The following is a 19,796-nucleotide window of genomic DNA, read 5'->3' as shown; positions in this document are numbered from 1 at the left end:
CCTCCATCTTTCCCAACATCAGGGTCTTCTCCAGGGAGTCTTCTCTTCTCATGAGGTGGCCAAAGTATTGGAGCCTCAGCTTCAGGATCTGTCCTTCCAGTGAGCACTCAGGGCTGTTTTCCTTCAGAATGGAGAGGTTTGATCTTCTTGCAGTCCATGAGACTCTCAAGAGTCTCCTCCAGCACCATAATTCAAAAGCATCAATTCTTTGGCAATCAGCCTTCTTCATGGTCCAGCTCTCACTTCCATATATCACTACTGGGAAAACGATAGCTTTAACTATATGGGCCTTTGTTGGCAAGGTGATGTCTCTGCTTTTTAAGATGCTGTCTAGGTTTGTCATTGCTTTTCTCCCAAGAAGCAGGCGTGTTTTAATTTTGTGACTGCTGTCACCATCTGCAGTGATCATGGAGCCCCAGAAAGTAAAATCTCTCACTGCCTCCATTTCTTCCCCTTCTATTTGCCAGGAGGTGATGGGCCCAGTGGCCATGATCTTCGTTTTTTTGATGTTGAGCTTCAGACCATATTTTGCGCTCTCCTCTTTCACCCTCATTAAAAGGTTCTTTAATTCCTCCTAACTTTCTGCCATCATTGTTGTGTCATCTGCATATCTGAGGTTGTTGATATTTCTTCCGGTAATCTTAATTCTGGCTAGGGATTCATCCAGCCCAGCCTTTCGCATGATGAATTCTGCATATAAGTTAAATAAGCAGGGAGACAATATACAGCCTTGTCGTACCAGGGTTACCTTCGCCAAAATGGAGCACCTAGTTGCCATTTTTGGGACAGACGGCTTGAAAGTTGTATTTTTCAATACGACTTTTGTTCCCTGAAATTCAGATAAAATCCAACAGATAGAATTCCTGAGTGTGAGAAAACAGTCCATGTCCAAGGATTCCCAGGATGCACCTCCAGATGGTGCAGACTTCAGGCGACAACCTGGGAGCTGAGCATCTTCACCTGGTCGCAGGTGGCAGATGGCCAGGTGCAAAATGAGGCATGCAGGCCACAGAGTGAGGCCTGGAGCTGGGCTGCTTGCTCCCTCCCGGCAGAGGCAGGCTGAGGAATCCTCCCGTTGCTGTATTTTTTTTGGGGGGGGGAGAGAGAGCAGATGTGCTTTCCTGCCGAGTCCTGCCGTGCCTGAGGAGGCTTTGGGGTTGACAACTCCCGCGATTCCCCCAAATGAAATCAGACACTGCAATTTTCTTTGTGGGGCGGCCGCAAACGGATCAGCAGCCGGGGATGATTCTGCATGAAGGTTGTCGTCTTGAATTATCTCGGCTGCCCGCCTCCCTCTCTCCCTCCCGCCAGGGTTGCTTCAGTTAAAGTTGTTTCCCAGGGTGCTGCTGGCCTCCTAGCAAGCCGTTTCCCTTGTGCCCAGAAGAGGGTCCTGCGAAGGCTTCATAGGGTGAGCGTGGGTGTCTTGAGTGGCTGCTTGCACCGGAGGTTCCCCTGATGGGCACCTGTGGCACAACATACAATCTTAAAATCGTTGGAAGGGACCTCATGGGTCATCTAGTCCAACCCCCTGCCAAGCAGGAAACACCATCAGAGCACTCCTGACATATGGTTGCCAAGCCTCTGCTTAAAGACCTCCAAAGAAGGAGACTCCACCACACTCCTTGGCAGCAAATTCCACTGTCAAACAGCTCTTACTGTCAGGAAGTTCTTCCTAATGTTTAGGTGGAATCTTCTTCCTTGTAGTTTGGAGCCATTGCTCCGTGTCCGCTTCTCTGGAGCAGCAGAAAACAACCTTTCTCCCTCCTCTATGTGACATCCTTTTATATATTTAAACATGGCTATCATATCACCCCTTAACATGTTTTTAGTGCTTCTGTGCATACACAACCGCTGAAACCCGGAAGTAAGCCGTTCCGGTACTTCCAGGTTTCGGTGGTCCGCAACCCAAAAAACCAAGAATCAAACATCAAATAATTATAGAGCTGGGGGGGGGGGGCTTTACCCTACCAGAATTAGAACTTTATCATGAAGGCATTGATTGCCCTGCAGATGTCACTGTGCTTCAGCTTCCATCACCCCCGAGCATCTTGTCCTGCGGGCAGGGGCTGATGGGACTTGTTGCCCGAGCACCTCTGCAGCGCACCATGCTGGGAACCCCTAGCCTATAGGCTCCTGCTGTGTCTCTCAAGCAGGGAGGCTCTCCTTTGAACGGAGCTCCAAGACCTCGTGGCTCCCAGCTTTGTGCAGAGCGTTCGCACGCAGCTTGTGTTGGCCCCTGCAACACAGTCCCGCACGCAGGCAGGCTTTTGAGTTTGTGGTCAGCCTCAGGTGGAAGACACCTCTTATACGCCTGCCCCTTATACGGACACCCAAGAGATTGCTTTCGGGAACATTTGCTCGCAAAGGAAAGCCGGCTTACCCTGCTGAAACAGTTCACTTCCTTCTGAGGGATGATAATAGCTTTGTGGTGCATGCATTGACCACAAGAAAAAGCCCAGGAAAAATGAGTTAGATAAAATCTCTGTAAGCTGTTTTTTGGTGCTCTGGAGGTCTAATTTGTAATTTAAACTCGCTGCTGCTTCTGGTATCTTCTTTCTCTCGTGCCCGGATGTTGGTTTGTCTCGTGGATGTCTGTTCTGCATTATTTCATCAATACTATTGCTACGAAGTTGTCATGGCCTTGGGCTAGAACAATAAAGCTATTGAGTTGGACTGAAGTGGCTTGTGGGACCTGAACTTCCGGCAGCCCAGGGTTGTTCGCTCAGAGCACTGCGCCCTTGACAAATATGCAGCTTGGAAGCTGGTCAGGTTTTCTCCAAAGAGGCAGGCGGGGCCGTTGTGGAGTAGAGGCAGCCTCTCCAGCAGTGCAAGTGCGCTTCCTGCTTAGGCAGTGAACTTCCCCTTCCTTGTGGATATTTGACCCTCTCTGGCCTTCGGAAAAGAGGCGAGGAAGAGGTGACATTATAAAACGGTGCAGAGAGGGGAAAGGCGTTTTCCGTCTCTCATAACCCATGGGCATCCCACAAAGCTGAATGTTGGGAGAGTCAGGACGGATTAAATAAAGAGTATGTGTATGCAGTGCAGACTCTGGAACTCCCTGCCACAGGAGGCAGCAATGGCCACTAACTTGGATAACTTGAAAAGAAGATCAGACAAGTTCACGGAGGAAAGGGCTGCTGATGGCTGCCAGCCATGATAAGGCCACCAACATAAGAGGTAAAGGGACCCCTGACCATTAGGTCCAGTCGTGGCCGACTCTGGGGTTGCAGCGCTCATCTCGCATTATTGGCTGAGGGAGCTGGCGTACAGCTTCTGGGTCATGTGGCCAGCATGACTAAGCCGCTTCTGGCGAACCAGAGTAGCGCATGGAAACACCGTTTACCTTCCTGCCAGAGTGGTACCTATTTATCTACTTGCACTTTGACGTGCTTTCGAACTGCTAGGTGGGCAGGAGCAGGGACAGAGCAACAGGAGCTCACCCTGTCGTGGGGATTCGAACCGCTGACTTTCTGATCGGCAAGTCCTAGGCTCTGTGGTTTAACCCACAGCACCACCCGCATCCCGCCACCAGCATAGGTTGCTATAAAATAGGACTAGACAAATTTATGGAAGACAAGGCTATCAATGTCTGCTAGCCATGGTCATAACTCTGCTGCCTACAGCTGCAAAGGCAGAACAATGTTTCTGATCACAGGCAACTGTTTGGCCTCTGAGAGAGCCGCTGGATTAGATGTGGCCTCATCCTGCAGGCTCTACTTATGATGCTACTTGCCTGGGCCAACGTGGCAGAAGAGCTTCCTTTGCCCTCGTTGAACCTAGCAAGCCCCAGCAGGCCGAGAGGGAAGCTGGTTGAAGGCCGCCTCTACATGGCCTCAGGGCATCCCTGTGCCACGGAAGGAAACTCCCCACCTGCAAGGGTGACATCACCCAAGCTGCCTCTGCTTCGCAGGGCCCTGGACACCCGAGCCAAGGGAGACACGGTGAGGCTGCAAAGGAGGGTAGCGGTGGCCATGCCAAGGTGCCCTGTTCCCAGAGCCAGACAAAGGGGTTTTTATGGGGAGGAGGGAGCCTCTAAGAGGAGGCTGCTGCCATCACCGGAGACACCACCTGGGTGGGGGGCATTTGAGGGGGGGCTGGGGGAATAGAATTAAGAGGAGCACACACACCTCCCCAGCAGGTTGGTGGCAGGCTGTGAAAGTACAGATCTGTGCCTCCCGGGTGAGAAAACGCTGCCATCCTCTGGGTAGGAGCCTCTTTCACCACCTGCTGGGATGAGGAACGTGGGCCGCACACCCCCAGCGTGACATTTCTAAAGAGCAACTTGTCTCTGTATGGGAAAGGGAGGCAGGGGTGCAGAAGGGGCGCAGTTGAGGCTTTGCTTTGTGGGAAAGATGGCCCAGAGGGTTGCAGGCAGGACACGGGCAAAGGATGTAGTTCCACACACCCCTTAAAGATCCTAAGAAGATCTTGCTGCATCAGCCCAGTGGTCCATCTAGCACAGGCTCCTGTTCTCACAGACCAGGGCCTTCTCAGTGATGGCTCCGACCTGGTGGAATGCTCTGTCCCAGGAGACCAGGGCCCTGCAGGATTTAACCTCCCTCCGCAGGGTCTGTAAGTTAGAGCTATTCCGCCTGGCTTTCAATTTGAACTTAGCCTGATCTTTTATTCCCCTTCCTTCCCTCCCCTTCCCCTTTTTATTACCCGCTCTGGGATCCCACAGCTAATTCTCCCCTGGTCTCCTCGCCGGCCCAAATAATTTAGCCAGCTATCCCTGGTGATCATCTAATGTTTATTGGATGGATTTCCCCCCTAAATTGATTTTTGAATTCCGAATTTATTGTTATTCACGTTTTATACTGTATTTTATTCTGTTTTTTGTTGCATCAATTAAGTGTTTTAAATTCGTTGTTAGCCACCCAGAGCCTGGTTTTCTGAACTGGGAAGGGCGGGGTATAAATAAAAATTTATTAGTAGTAGTAGTAGTAGCAGCAGCCCTCTCCTCCCCCGTGAATTTGCCTAGTCCTTTTTCAAAGCCATCCAGGTTCCTGTGGGAGGGAGTTCCACTGTTTAACTAGGCACTGCGTGAATGTATCCTTTCCTTTATCTTCTTGCTCATGGGGAAGGGGCGATGTTTGGTGACAGCGTCTCTAGGTGGGGGGAAGATTCCCTGTGTGAGACCCAGGAGGACTGTCGATGTCGGCTGCCCTGAGCTTAGAGGACCAAAAGCCTGACTCTGTGTGAAGTGCCAACTTACTGCTTTCCTGTGCATTCTGGGCTTGTGGTTTCAGTCCAAGGCTTTGCAAAGGGGAATCCAACCCCTGATGCTGCCAGCCCCACAGACTCTCCCAGGCACATTCACAGAGGAGAGGGCTTTTTATGTTGTGCACCGCCCCTAGATCCATGGGGATAGGCCCCACCACACCTACTCACTATGGGCCCTACTAAAGCAAACAGTCTAATCCGTCACCGTCTAAAAGGTATCGAGCATCAGAACCTGGCCACTATAAGGAAATTCTGCCCTTGGTATGTTCATTTTCCACCTCTCCGTTTTGATTCTCTGGCCCCATATCTGCACAAACCTATCCCAAAATGCAGACGTGCTTTTACACTTGCAAGACTGGATGTTTTGCCATCTGCGGTACTCGAAGGTCGATTCCAAAAGATCCTGCCTGAGAAACGTCTTTTGCCCCTGTGGAGATGGCAGCACCAAAACAGCGGCACACATCCTCCTGTCTTGTACTCTCTACAAAGACCTGAGGAACGAGATCCTCACCCCACTCGTACTAACCACCCCAGGGCGCTCAACCACTGCCACAATGTCCTTTCTTCTATCAGATCAAAAGGAGCAGATAACAGCAAAGGTTGCTAGGTTCGTAGCAGGGGCAATCGGAATAAGGGCCACTAACTGACGGCTGATTCAGGACTGTAAATTGTGCTCTCATATCAGACTTCCTTTTCTCCGTATACTGTAGTGTTTTACTGTTGCTATGGCCATTGGCTAATGTGAATACAGTGGTACCTCGGGTTAAGTACTTAATTCGTTCCGGAGGTCCGTACTTAACCTGGAACTGTTCTTAACCTGAAGCACCACTTTAGCTAATGGGACCTCCTGCTGCTGCCATGCCGCTGGAGCCCGATTTCTGTTCTCATCCTGAAGCAAAGTTCTTAACCTGAAGCACTATTTCTGGGTTAGTGGAGTCTGTAACCTGAAGCGTATGTAACCTGAGGTACCACTGTAAAGTTTTATCTATCTTTCCATGGGGATAGTGGGGCATCTTGTTTGCTGCTATGAAAACAGCGTGCTGGACTCAATGGGCCCCCTTGGGCCTGATCCAGCAGATCCTTGCCTTATGTTCTTAGGAGAGTGCGTGAAATGGTTGGGACGTATTTCAGATGTCCCATAGAGTTTCCGAGATGGCGTGATGCTGCTGGACTCATCCGGCATCTGTGGACAACGGCATCTACTGACTCACTGTGAAGAGCAGGAAAGAGCTCAAATGTCCTTTGGAGCCGCCCACACTCTGTCCGGACTTCTCCTGAGTCTGTGTTGCCGGGAACAGCGTAGGGGTGGGGTGGAGTGCGAGTCCCTCGTGGTTGTGGAGTTTGAGCTTGCCAGCGTGTGACTCCAACTAAACATGAGGAGGAACTTTCTGAGGATAGGAGATGTTTGACGGAAGGGCAGACATCCTTGTGTTTCCGAGCACAATTCAAAGTGTTGGTGCTGGCCTTTAAAGCCCTGAATGGCCTCGGTCCAGTAGACCTGAAGGAGCGTCTCCACCCCATCGTTCCGCCTGGACACTGAGGTCCAGCGCCGAGGGCCTTCTGGCAGTTCCCTCCCTGTGAGAAGCCAAGTTACAGGGAACCAGGCAGAGGGCCTTCTCGGTTGTGGCGCCCGCCCTGTGGAACACCCTCCCACCAGATGTCAAAGAGAAGAACAACTACCAGACTTTTAGAAGACATCTGAAGGCAGCCCTGTTTAGGGAAGCTTGTAATGTTTGATGTATTACGGTATTTTAATATTTTGTTGGAAGCCGCCCAGAATGGCTGGGGAAGCCCAGCCAGATGGGCGGGGTATAAATAAATAAATTATTATTATTATTATTATTATTATTATTATTATTAATATTAATATTATTATTAATATTATTATTAATATTAATATTATTATTATTAGGTGGCAGACTCTCCTTCACCAGAGGCTGGATGGCTACCTGTCAGGGATTCTTGACCTGTGTTTCCTGCATTGTAGGGGGTTGGGCTAGATGGCTTTTAGGGCTCCCTTCCAACCCCACAGTTCTATCTTTCTGTGAATCTGAAGCTACCGGTGACATGAGCAGGGGCTCCCTCGCTAACATCTCTTTCTTTTCTGCCCTCCTCTCCCGCAGGGATGGCCCAGAGTGAAACGTTCCCACGGTTAACGTCACCGGATTAGCCTGGGGTTTGCCAGAAGAAGCTCTGACGGCCCTCCTCTCCAGCTGCCTCCTCCTGCAAATGCCGGGGCGCCTTGAGGATTGCTCGCCAGTGCGATGGCCGCAGGGGCCGGTCCCCCAGCAGGGAGCCCCGAGGGGGGCTCTCGCGGGCTGGCGTCCCGTGGCGCCGTGCCCCCCAGTCACGGCTGACGTCTGCGTTCCCCGATGGGGATGAGTGGCCCCTTCGAACAGGGAGTCGCAGTCCTCTCTTCCCTTGGACTATGACATCGTACCGGCCTGTTCATGAGAGCGGTGACGTGGGGGGCCCCGGATTGAAAGGCGGCGACTATTACTCCCCGGGGTTCTGGGCCCAGAATGGCTGTGCCGCGCAAGCGGAGGCGCCCGTTTCCTCACGGCCGGCAACGGCCACCCCAGCCATGCCCAAAATGGGTGTGCGGGCCAGGATCGCCGACTGGCCCCCAAAGAGAGAAGGGCTGAAAGATCCTGCCACTGCCGCCAGCAGCACTTCGAGAGACCTGGAGACGCCAACCACGGGCTGCCGCGGCTTCCAGAATGGGGCCGCCTTTGCTGGCACGTCCCGGGGCTTCCAGCGCCTGGCCCGGCGGCGCTCTAAGGACGCGGAGTTCCCTGATGGCTGGCCACGGTCCCCGGCCCGGGGCTTCCTGCCTCTGCGGAACCGGAGCAGCAGCGAGGTCACGCTCAGTGAGTGCGACCCGCAGGAGGCGTTTGAGCCCCGGGGGGCTGGCACCAAGCTGCCCATTTTCCGGGAGTACGGGAGCACCTCCTCCATCGACGTTCAGGGCGTCTCGGAGCAAAGCTTCTACGAAATGCTGGATGAGTTTCGCAGTGGGAAGGCGGCGCAGCGGAAGGAGCAGGCGGGGTCTTTCCGCACGGCACGGGGCAGCAGCAAAGCTGAGGCCCGGAGCGAGCAGCAGGCGCTCTCCCTCCTGGGCGCGGACGAATTCCCCCTGCAACCCAAGGAGAAGTCCCGCAAGAAGGGACCTCGGGGTGATGCGAGTGGCGGGGACTCCATCTTCCGGAAGCTGCGGAGCGGCCGGGGAGACCCCGAAGGCGGCAAGGGTGGCCCTCCGGACCCCGAGGACGCAGGCGGGCGGCCCTGGCTGTGCCAGAAGAGATTTGCGCACTACGACGTCCAGAGCATGCTCTTTGACCTCAACGAGGTGGTGGCGCGGCGGGCCTACGTGGCGCAAAGGAGGAACACCGCCACGGGGGCCTCGGCCGCTTCAGCTGTCTCCTCCGCCTCGCGGGCCTGCGGCCCCCCGGAGCCTGCGGCGGCCCCCTTCCTCGGCTCCGAGGACCCGAACTTCAAGGAGCACCTGGGGCACGACCCCGGGAACAGCCGCAGCAATGGGCTGCTGCTCAGCTGCCCGCACTTCCGCAACGAGGTGGGCGGGGAGCGCGAGCGCGACGTCAGCTTCTCACGGGCCTCGCCCGCCTCTCTTGGCTCTCCTGGCGGGGAGGCCGCAGGGGCAGGAGGGGGCGGCCTGGCGGAGGCGTCCCCCGCCCCGTGCTGCACCAACGCCAGCGTCTCCGTCCTGGAGGTGCCCAAGGAGCTGCAGCGCAACGTAGCGCGGCTGAAACACTACAGCATTGAGCATGTCGACCTGGGCGCCCGCTACTACCAGGAGCACTTCTGCGGCAAAGGTGGGCACCGCTCCGGGGTTGCCCTGGCAGGGTGGGCCAGGAGCAGGAGGGAGGGTCTTGCGCTGCCCCTGTGGCAACCGGACATTGCTCAGGAATTTGCTTAGCTTCTTTAGATGATGATGATGATGATGTTGATGAGCTTCTTTATTTGATGATAATAACTCCTGGCAAAAGGCAACCAATTGCTCAGTAGGTGGAGCACAGAATTGTAGGGCTGGAAGGGGCACCCAAGGGCCATCTAGACCAACCCCCTGCAATGCAAGAATCTCAGCGAAAGAATCCCTGATGGATGGCCAGTCAACCTCTGCTTGGGAAACCTCCAGTGGAGGTAGACCACCACCTTCCGAGGGAGTCAGTCCCACTCTCAAACAGCTCTTGCCGCAAGGAAGTTCTTCCTTGGGCTTAGTTGGAATAATAATAATAATAATAATAATAATAATAATAATAATTTTATTATTTATACCCTGTCCATCCTGCTGGGTTTCCCCAGCCACTCTGGGTGGCTTCCAGCACATTAAAAATTGTAAAACATTAGACATTAAAGATTTCCCTATACAGGGTGGCCTTCATAATAATAATAATAATAATAATAAATTTTATTTATACCCTGCCCTCCCCAGCTAAGGCCGGGCTCAGGGCGACTAACAAGCAATAATAAAAACAAGTTGAATGTATACTACTTAAAAACAAGATTAAAATACAACATTGAAACATTAAAATTAAAATGCAGCCTCATCACAGGAGGAGAAAGGAAAAAAGAAAAATGTCTTCTAAAAGTGGATTTATGATGTATTTATCTGCAGTGTTGGAAAGGCAGATATAGAAGCCGGGTACAACGGAATGTCTCTTCTCCAGGGGGTTGATGACCCTTGGGGTTAATAATAATAATAATAATAATAATAATAATAATAATTGTTTATTGATATGCTGCCCTTCTGGGTGGGTTATCCCAGCCTCTGAGCAGCTTCCAACAGATTAAAAACTATAAGCACAGTCAAACATGGAAAAACCTCCCAACACAAGGCTGCCTTCAGATGTCTTCTAAAAGTCAGATAGTTGTTTCTTTCCTCGACAGCTCTAGAGATCTGTGACCTTGGAAAGGAGAGGGCTCTCCTTTCTTGGAGGTTTCTAAGCAAAATTTGGATAGCTCTCTTTAAGAATCCCTGACAGCAGTGTTAGAAATTTAGATATATAAGCTAGGTGGCAACCGGCACCTTCAATCTAGATTACGATTTCAACAACGGAATGTCTCTTTGCCAAGGCGTTGGACTAGATGACCCCTGGGGTGCCAGTTCTATGACCTCAACTACAGTGGTGTCCCGCAAGATGAATGCCTCGCAAGACGAAAAACCCGCTAGACAAAAGGGTTTTCCGTTTTTCGAGGCGCTTCGCAAGATGAATTTCCCTAGGGCGTGCTTCGCAAGACGAAAACGTCTTGCGAGTCTTGCGAGTTTTTTCGCTCCCCCCCCCCTTTTTCTAAGCCGCCAATAGCGCTTAGCCGCTAATAGGGATGCTTCGCAAGACAAAAAAACTGCAAGACGAAGAGACTCGCGGAACGAATTATTTTCGTCTTGCGAGGCACCACTGTACATCGCTGGACTGTAGCTTGCTCTCGCAACAATTCACTTGGCCCAGTATTCAAGAAGGAGAAACACACAGAGTGAAAATGGAATTAACTTTGGACTATGGCAGACGTTTTTAAACTGTGGTCTGATCTGATATTCTTAGCTAAAAATGAAAAGAACGTTCAGCAAAGAGTATTTGCATGAAAAATATTGTTAGGCATTCCTACGAAAAGCACAAGGGTGGGGGAAAATTCATAGCGTGAAATCTTGATATATAGCTACTTGCCAAACATAAACAAACCACAGATGTACAATAACTAATTAATAAGTTAATCAACTGCTATTACCAGTGACTGGCTCTCTTGTGAGAACTCGCAAGTACAAAAGAAATCGGGTTTGAAAGCAACGAGAGCAGGAGAACTTCAAATATGAAGCGAGGAAGGTGTTTCGTCCTAGAATTGCAGAGTTGGAGGGGACCCCAGAGGTCTTCTAGTCCAGCCCGCTGCAAGGCAGGGGCAAGTGATCCATGCACATGGAGGGTTCAGCCTCCCGTGCTCGCCCTCGATCACCTTCTTGCCTCTTAGCACCCCACTAGGTAATCCCAAAGCACCCCAGGGGGTGGTACTCCCTAATTTGGGCGCTGCTGGGCTCAGCCAAAGTTGGCCTCCCATGTTTCCAGCATGCTGTGTGTATATGTGTGTGTGTGTCTTGAGACAGGGAGCCTCTGCTACTGTTCTGGATGAATACCCCCCTCCCTCTCTTTCTCTCTGCAGAGCATGCCAACTACTTTGGGGTGGACGAGAAGCTGGGCCCGGTGGCCGTCAGCATCCGGCGAGAGAAGCTGGAGGACCACCGAGAGCACGGTCCTCAGTACCAGTACAGGATCATCTTCCGAACCAGCGAGGTAGGTTGGTGCTATGGCTGCTGCTTTGTTCCTCTACGGATCGCCTTCCACGTGCGTCTCAACTCAGTTCACAGAAAAGCGGCTTAAAGATAGTTTTGAAAACAAAAACATCTAACGATAAGGGCTTTAAAAAAACCAGCATTGTTATGAAACCTGCGGCCGAGGCCTTTTCATCCAACTGGAAAAGCTTGTAGAGGCAAGTATGCAGTGGTACCTTGGTTTGCATACGTTTTGGATTACAAATACGTGTGTCCCGGTTTGCAACCTTTCTTTGGATTACAACCCATTTTGAGGGGGAATTACAAACAAATTTTTTTTGGGAGGCCCCATTGGTGATAGCGCGCCTTGGGTTACAACCTGTTTTGGTTTACAAACGGACCTCTGTTCTACCCGGACACTTTAGGTACATCGCCGAGGGCGGGTGCCACTACCAGAAAGGCCCTCTGCCTGGTTCCCTGTAGCTTTGCTTCTCGCAGGGAGGGAACTGCCAGAAGGCCCTCGTAGCTGGACCTCAGTGTCCGGGCAGAATGATGGGGGGTGGAGAAGCTCCTTCAGGTATACTGGGCTGAGGCCGTTTAGGGCTTTCAAGGTCAGCACCAACACTTTGAATTGTGCTCGGAAACATACTGGGAGCCAGTGTAGGTCTTTCAGGACCGGTGTTATGTGGTCTCGGCGGCCGCTCCCAGTCACCAGTCTAGCTGCCGCATTCTGGATTAGTTGTAGTTTCCGGGTCACCTTCAAAGGTAGCCCAACGTAGAGCGCATTGCAGTAGTCCAAGCGGGAGATAACCAGAGTGCGCACCACTCTGGCAAGACAGTGCACAGGCAGGTAGGGTCCCATCCTGCATATCAGGTGGAGGTGGTAGACCGCTGCCCTGGATACAGAATTGACCTGCGCCTCCATGGACAGCTGTGAGTCCAAAATGACTCCTAGGCTGTGCACCTGGTCCTTCAGGGGCACTGTTACCCCATTCAGGACCCGGGAGTCCTCCACACCAGCCTGCCCTCTGTCCCCCAAGAACAGTACTTCTGTCTTGTCAGGATTCAAGCTCAATCCATTAGCCGCCATCCATCCTCCAACCGCCTGGAGGTTTCTAAGCAGAAGTTGGTCTTCTGTCAGAGATTCTTTAGCTGTGACTCCTGCGTTCCAGGGGGTTGGACTGAATGACCTTTGGGTGCCCCTTACACCTCGACAGTTCTGCGGTTCTTGTGTTCCTGCCTGGCATTGACTTCCCCAGAGCTTCTGCTAGAGGGACTGCTGCTGATTCTTGTTGGAGGTGTTGTGTTCTCAGTTTCCCTAGCACCCTCCTCTTTATTTTCTTAATCGTCTTGATTTTTCCTCTGGGTGGCTGCTGTGAGAGGAGGACTCTGGGCTTGAGGGCTCTCTGGTCTGACCTATCAGCTGGCCTCTTCTTGGGTCCACTTCCTTCCCAGGCTTTTTAGCTGCATCCCCGCTGGCCTTTGTCCTGTCCCACCGAGTTCCCAGGGTTCATGCAGTGCATCTGCTTCCTCCATAAATGTCTGCAGAGTGAGAGTCTAACTTAAGCCCCTTGGAGGCTGACAGTGGGGGGGGGGGGATGCTGAGCTTTGGGGGGGGGGGGTTGGAAGAAGCCACAGAATCCACCAAGGGAGGGAAACGTATGGCTCCCTGTCCCACAGAAGTTGTGTGCCGAAGTGGGTGGGCAGTTTGCCCCTCATTTGCTGGTAACAGACCCCTCACTGCTGGGCCGCAGAACACCTTGCTGCTTTCTCCCCGCCTCCCAAATCTATGGCCCCCCAAACATCTCTCTGAGCTGTGTGCCTGGTCCTCGGAATTGTGTTGGATAACGGCACCTCCTGCTCAAAAGCAGTGCTTTTTTAAAAAAATATTTTTATTAAGAATTTAAACAAAAGATATTGTCTTAATACATATCATCCTTGATTCCCCCCCATAAAATAACCCACCCTCCCCTCCCCCCTTGACTTCCCTCAGCTCCAATCTCTGGTTTCTCTACAGATGCTGTTCTCTGCATTTTACAAAATTGTATAAATCTGACTGGTTATTGTCAATATTGTTTATTGTTTATTCAAAACCTGCCAAGGAGTCCAGTTCACTTTGTTGTTTCTTTAAGTACTTTGTAAAAGGTTCCCATTCATCTTTGAAGTCACGGTTATCCTTGTCCCGTAGTTTATAAGTCAATTTTGCCAATTCTGCATAGTACACCAGCTTCTCTTGCCATAGTTCTTTAGTCAGGGTTTCCTCATTCTTCCATCCTGGTGCTGTTAAGACTCTCACCGCCGTTGTCGCATACATGGAAGATATTTTTCAGTTTCCTTGGCAGGTCTTTTCCTACAATCCCTAACAAAAATGCTTCAGGTTTCTTAACAAATGCTAAATGGAACATTTTGTTCAATTCATTGTATATCATTTCCCAAAACTTTTTAATTTCATTACAATCCCACCACATATGATAAGATGTTCCCTCCTTCTCCTTACACTTCCAACACATATTTGAACTGGTTTTATACATTTTTCCAAACTGCACTGGAGTCATATACCATCTATACATCTTCTTCATATAATTTTCTTTCAACAGAGAAAAATCTATAAATTTTAAGCCCATTTTCCAGAACCTTTCCCAATCTTCCAACATAATGTTATGACCTATATCTTGTGCCCATTTAATCATGGCTGATTTTACCTCTTCATCTTTCGTCTCCCATTCTAGCAGTATGCTATTTGCAGCCTTCAGTAGTTTCACTTTCTTTCTTTCTTTTTTAATAATAATATTTATTAAAGTTTCAAAAGAATTACAAAAATGAAAAAAGAAAAAAATACAAAAAATACAAAATGCAGAAAAAGTAAAAAAGCAATTAAAAACATTTCAATCTTTCCATATCTTATCATTCTTTTACTTATTTCCCTGACCTCCTCACACCTCCCTCTTTTGTATTCTAGTTCAATTGTTGTATCAGCAAATCCTTACCCTTTTTGCATTTATCTTGATACTTTATCGTAATATATTATAACTTTACATTTTTACATGTTAACAAACCATTTTTACGTACCCCTTAACCACCTTATTGCTAAAACCACTTAGCATCATTCCAACCTCCCTCTAACATTCCTTAATTTTACAGTGTTTCTGTAAATAGACTTCAAATTTCTTCCAATCTTCTTTTACCGACTCTTCTCCCTGGTATGTAGTTTCACTTTCCCTTCAATCACTTCCATTTGAAACCTGGATCTTGCGTAACTGAATCCTTTCTTACTGTCTTCTGCTCAAAAGCAGTGCTTTGCTTGACTTGGGGAAAGTTTTGGGTGGTGCGAGCAAGTTCTCGGGTGCTCCTGGTCTAATCCAGGGCACACACCGCCCCAATGAGCCTTTGCTATGCCAGCTGCTGTGGCCAGAACAGGGAGGACTGTCTCTTTTAGGATGCTTCTGTTGAGAAGCGGCAGTAACTCTGCCTCTCCGGCTCCTCTGCGGTCCCTTTTAGCGACTGAGCGGCATTGGGGAGCTTGTCTGCCAGGCTGCCTTCTCTGCAAAGTGGGCGCTGCTGCCTCATGAGCTGCAGGACCCGGAGAAGCTGCCCTTTGGCATCTTGCTTGTTTGCATTGTGTTAATGGAGAAATCTGAGGGCTCCCTTGGACAAAAAACAAGGACACCAGCCAGGAATACCAGAGCAAAACAGCAGCCAGTAGGCTTGGTCTTTATAGAAGACTGTCGCGACAGGACTCCCACCTGCCACCACGTGGAACAAGATGGAAGCCCCGAACAAAAGAGAACCCAAACTTTTATTAGCTGCTAATCCCCATGTTACAGCCCCCCAAACTACATCACTCATACATCATGGTTACATTATGAAATGGGAGGTCTGGTGGCAGTGATCTGAGCATCCTGGACCCTGCCCCATGGTTCCCCTTGCCCTCCACCAAACACCCATCAAGTGAAGCAAAAGAGATATTTACATTTCCCTGTTTCCCAGCCAAGTTAACCCCACCCTTTTGTCTTCATCTGGGTTTGTTCTTTCTGGAATGGCTACCTGTCTGGCACTCAGGTATCAGGATGCCAGGGATTATCCCTCAGGCAGAGGGGCTGCTGAGGAGCTGAGCTCACAGGTCTAGATGAATTTCTGAAGTTTTCCCAGTGAGCCAGTACATAGACACATTTATCAGTGAATTGTTACATTTGGTATCGTGCAGCAGAGGCCCTTTGAATAGATAGGAAGAAACTGTGATGAAGTGTTTTGTGGGGACAAATCACAAAAGTCACAAAAGTGATTGTGCTGGTTTTGGTAGTGGGCTGCATGTGCATGATATCTGCTGGAGGGGCAACCCCCCCCAACCTATACATAATTCCTTAAATTCCTGCAACAATTGGGACTGGATACTTTTCTGGTGGGCAGGCCAGATCCTTATCTCCTCTCTGCTCACAAGCGGATTTCAGAGGGTTCGGTCCTTTGGCTTGCAAAGGTCAGTCCCACCAGCACGATCCCAGCACCCTGGAGCCTGGAGCCCTGCTCACCGGCTGATTTCACCCCCATGATGTCAGCAGATAGGTGGATCGTAGAACCTCAGAATTGGAGAGTTGGAAGGGGACCCACAGAGTCATCTAGTCCACCCCCTGCACTGCAGGCATCACAGCCAAAGCATCCCTGAAAGAGGGCCATCCGACCTCTGCTTAAAAACCTCCTTCGAAGGCAAGTCCCCCACCTTCCAAGGGAGAATTGATATAAGGCAGCTTCCTGTGGAAAGCAGTTGCCCCCCCCCATGTTACTGTGCTCTGAAAAGAGGGGTCACAAGCGTGGCCTGGGGTCCTAAGCAGCCATTGCTCTCGCCTCCTCTCTCTGAGCTGTGAGGAGCCCCCCAGAGCCCAGCAGAGGGCATTGCAACTCAGCGCAGCGGGTCTCATGAATAAAAGGGCAGGGGGGAGAGAGAGCAGGCCTTGACTGCTCTGAGGCTGGGGTCTCCGTGGGGCTCCTGGGCTGGCCCTCCACCTTCCCAGGGGTCCTTTGCTCTGGATTGTTTTGCAACCTCAGAGCAAAAGCGTGGATTCCAAGATGCTCTTCGGAATCCGTTCTGCAGCTCTCCAGATCGTTTATCTGCGAGAGCTTCCAACCCTCCATTTGAATTGACTGCCCTTTTCAAGATACATATTTCCATTATCTAGGGAAAGTGAACGGTCTTCCCTACAAGAAGCCACCTTGCTATTTGAAAACTGGAGCTTTCCTGTTTCTCAATCTCTGTTCGCAAAGCTTTGAAATTTGCAAAGTGAATTGGAGACAAACCTTTAAATGTTCAGAATTGGGTCCTGAGGTGTGTCTCGAGGTTGCCTCTCTCTTCCAACACTCAGATAGATAGATAGATAGATGATAGATAGATAGATAGATAGATAGATAGATAGATAGATAGATGATAGATAGATAGATAGATAGATAGATAGATAGATAGATACATACATACATACATACATACATACATACATACATTAAATAGATATAGATATAACAAAATAAAAAAAATCCTTCCAGTAGCACCTTAAAGACCAACTAAGTTAGTTCTTGGTATGAGCTTTCGTGTGCGTGTGCATGCACACGAAAGCTCATACCAAGAACTAACTTAGTTGGTCTTTAAGGTGCTACTGTTTTGACTATGGCAGACCAACACGGCTACCTATCTGTAACTAGATATAGATATAGATATAGATATAGATATAGATATAGATATAGATATAGATATAGATATAGATATAGATATAGATATGGGACGCGGGTGGCGCTGTGGGTTAAACCACAGAGCCTAGGACTTGCCAATCAGAAGGTTGGCGGTTCGAATCCCCGCGACGGGGTGAGCTCCCGTTGCTCAGTCCCTGCTCCTGCCAACCTAGCAGTCCGAAAGCACGTCAAAGTGCAAGTAGATAAATAGGTACCACTCCGGCAGGAAGGTAAATTAAATGGCATTTCCGTGCGCTGCTCTGGTTCGCCAGAAGTGGCTTAGTCATGCTGGCCACATGACCTAGAAGCTGTACGCCGGCTCCCTCGGCTAGGAAAGTGAGATGAGCGTCGCAACCCCAGAGTCTGCCATGACTGGACCTAATGGTCAGGGGTCCCTTTACCTTTATAGATACAGATATAGATTATAGATATATAGATTTTTCCAAATAATTTCCAAAAATCATATCACATACTTTCTTATCTTATACAATGTTTTGGACTTCCATCAACCACATCTGAAGATTTTTCAATCTTTATCATTTAATCTACATTTCTTAATTTCTCTATTACTTTCAATTACCTTTAACTAATAACTCTCTTTATAATCTTCTCTGCACTACTTTGCATAGCCCTCCTTACAAAACTTCTTGAAGTCCTGCTAGCGTAATCTGTTTAGTACAATTGCTTTTCAAATAGTTCAGATATTTACTCCAGTCCTCTGAGAATCTCTGGTCCCGCAGGTTTCGGATCCTTCCTGTCATCTTATCTAATTCTGCAGGATCCATTAATTTCGTCTGCCATTCTTCTTTGGTCGGTAGTTCTCACTTCCATTTCTGTGCCAGTAATATTCTTGCTGTCGTTACTGCATATAAAAACAGTTTATTATCCCTCTCTTCCAACACTCTGAGACCAAAATGGAGGAAAGCATCGTCTCCAGGGGCCCCTGTTCCCGAGCCATGTGGGCAGCCTCTCTTCCCGGGTGTCTGGCAGGCAGCCTGCCCTGTTGGGCCGGTTTCACCCACTGGCTTTCCGCTCTGCTGGGGGCGGGAACCACCACAAAGCGGTCCGTGTCAGTTAGCTCCACCCACATGGCAGGTCCGGACAGGAAATGCCGGGAAGGCTCCTCTGACCAGACACTCTCTCTCCTTGCAGCTGACCACCCTCCGCGGCTCCATCCTGGAGGATGCCACGCCCACCTCCACCAAGCATGGCACTGTCCGCGGGCTGCCCCTCAAGGACGTGCTGGAGAACGTGGTCCCCGAGCTGAACATCCACTGCCTCCGCCTGGCCCTCAGCGTCCCCAAAGTCACGGAGCAGCTGCGGAAGCTGGACGAGCAGGGGGTGAGCGAGGCGGGGGGAGGTGGGGGGTGGGATGGCCGGGGGGTGGTGGGCATTGGCCCCTCTTCCGTCCCTGGTCAGTGGGGTGAAGGGCAGGAGACGGGGTGGAGAGAAACACACATGTGCCAAATAATACTAGAGCTTGGGGGGTATCAGACAGAAGAAAAGACATGTCAGCAATTTGTGGGATTTAATAATAATAATAATAGGTGATGGACTATATGAAATTGGTGGAAATGACTGGCAGAATCCGAGACCAGGGAGAAGAGTCGGTGGAAGAAGATGGGAAGAAATTTAAAGTTTATTTACAGAAACATTGTAAAATTAAGGAATGTTAGAAGGAGGCTGGAATGAAGTTATGTGGCTTTAGCGGAAATATTATAAAGGATTAAGTAAAAATAGATTGTTAATGGATGAAAGGAGGAAAGGTAAAGTTACATTATATTAAGATAAATTATAGGATAAAAATTGGGAAAGATGTAAAGGATTTGCTGAAATAGCTAACTGAACTAGAATACAAAAAAAGGGAGTTGCGAGGAGGTCAAGGAAACAAGTTAATGAAAGATAAGTTATGGGAAGGTTCGTTGTATTTTTTTAATTGTTTCTATTTTTCTGTTTTTCTGTTTATTATTATTATTATTATTATTATTATTATTATTATTTTTCTATCCTCTTCTTTTTTTACTGTGATGTGTTGTTATGTTTTTGTTCAACTTGGAATTATGTCTTTTTCTTTTTGTAACATTTAAAACTTTAATAAATATTATTTAATAATAATAATAATAATAATAATAATAATAATAATAAATTTTATTTATACCCCGCCCTCCCCAGCCAAGACCGGCTCAGGGCGGCTAACAACCAATGATAAAAACAAGTTGATTAAAATACAATTTAAAAAACAAGATTAAAATACAACATTAAAACATTAAGATGCAGCCTCTTCACAGGAGGAGAAAGGAAAAAAGAAAGAGGGGGAGGGAATCAAACTGATTCCAAGCCAAAGGCCAGGCAGAACAACTCTGTCTTACAGGCCCTGCGGAAAGAAATCAGATCCTGCAGGGCCCTGGTCTCATGAGACAGAGCGTTCCACCAGGCCGGGGCCAGTGTTGAAAAGGCCCTGGCTCTGGTTGAGGCTAATCTGACTTCTTTAGGGCCCGGGACTTCTAGGGTGTTGCTATTTATGGACCTTAAGGTCCTCCGTGGGGCATATCGGGAGAGCTATGCAAAATGTGATGGG

At 49.4% G+C, this 19,796-nt stretch overlaps 1 protein-coding gene across 2 annotated transcripts in view; it reads left to right on the top strand.

The window, feature by feature from the left end:
* Window positions 1-19,796, top strand: part of SIPA1L3 (signal induced proliferation associated 1 like 3) — a 108,798-nt gene that overhangs the window by 43,378 nt on the left and 45,624 nt on the right. For both annotated transcript variants that reach the window (XM_079985276.1, XM_079985277.1), the window contains exons 2-4: window positions 7,347-9,056; window positions 11,395-11,525; window positions 18,371-18,559. In XM_079985276.1, the coding sequence (XP_079841402.1) occupies window positions 7,652-9,056; window positions 11,395-11,525; window positions 18,371-18,559 (1,725 nt within the window). In that variant the 5' untranslated portion in view covers window positions 7,347-7,651. The remainder of the gene's footprint in view (window positions 1-7,346; window positions 9,057-11,394; window positions 11,526-18,370; window positions 18,560-19,796) is intronic.

This window comes from Podarcis cretensis, assembly GCF_951804945.1.
Source record: "Podarcis cretensis genome assembly, chromosome: 8".
In the NCBI taxonomy this organism is placed as follows: domain Eukaryota; kingdom Metazoa; phylum Chordata; class Lepidosauria; order Squamata; family Lacertidae; genus Podarcis; species Podarcis cretensis.
Note: the sequence above shows the minus strand (reverse complement) of the source record. Positions and strands in the feature narration are given on the sequence as shown.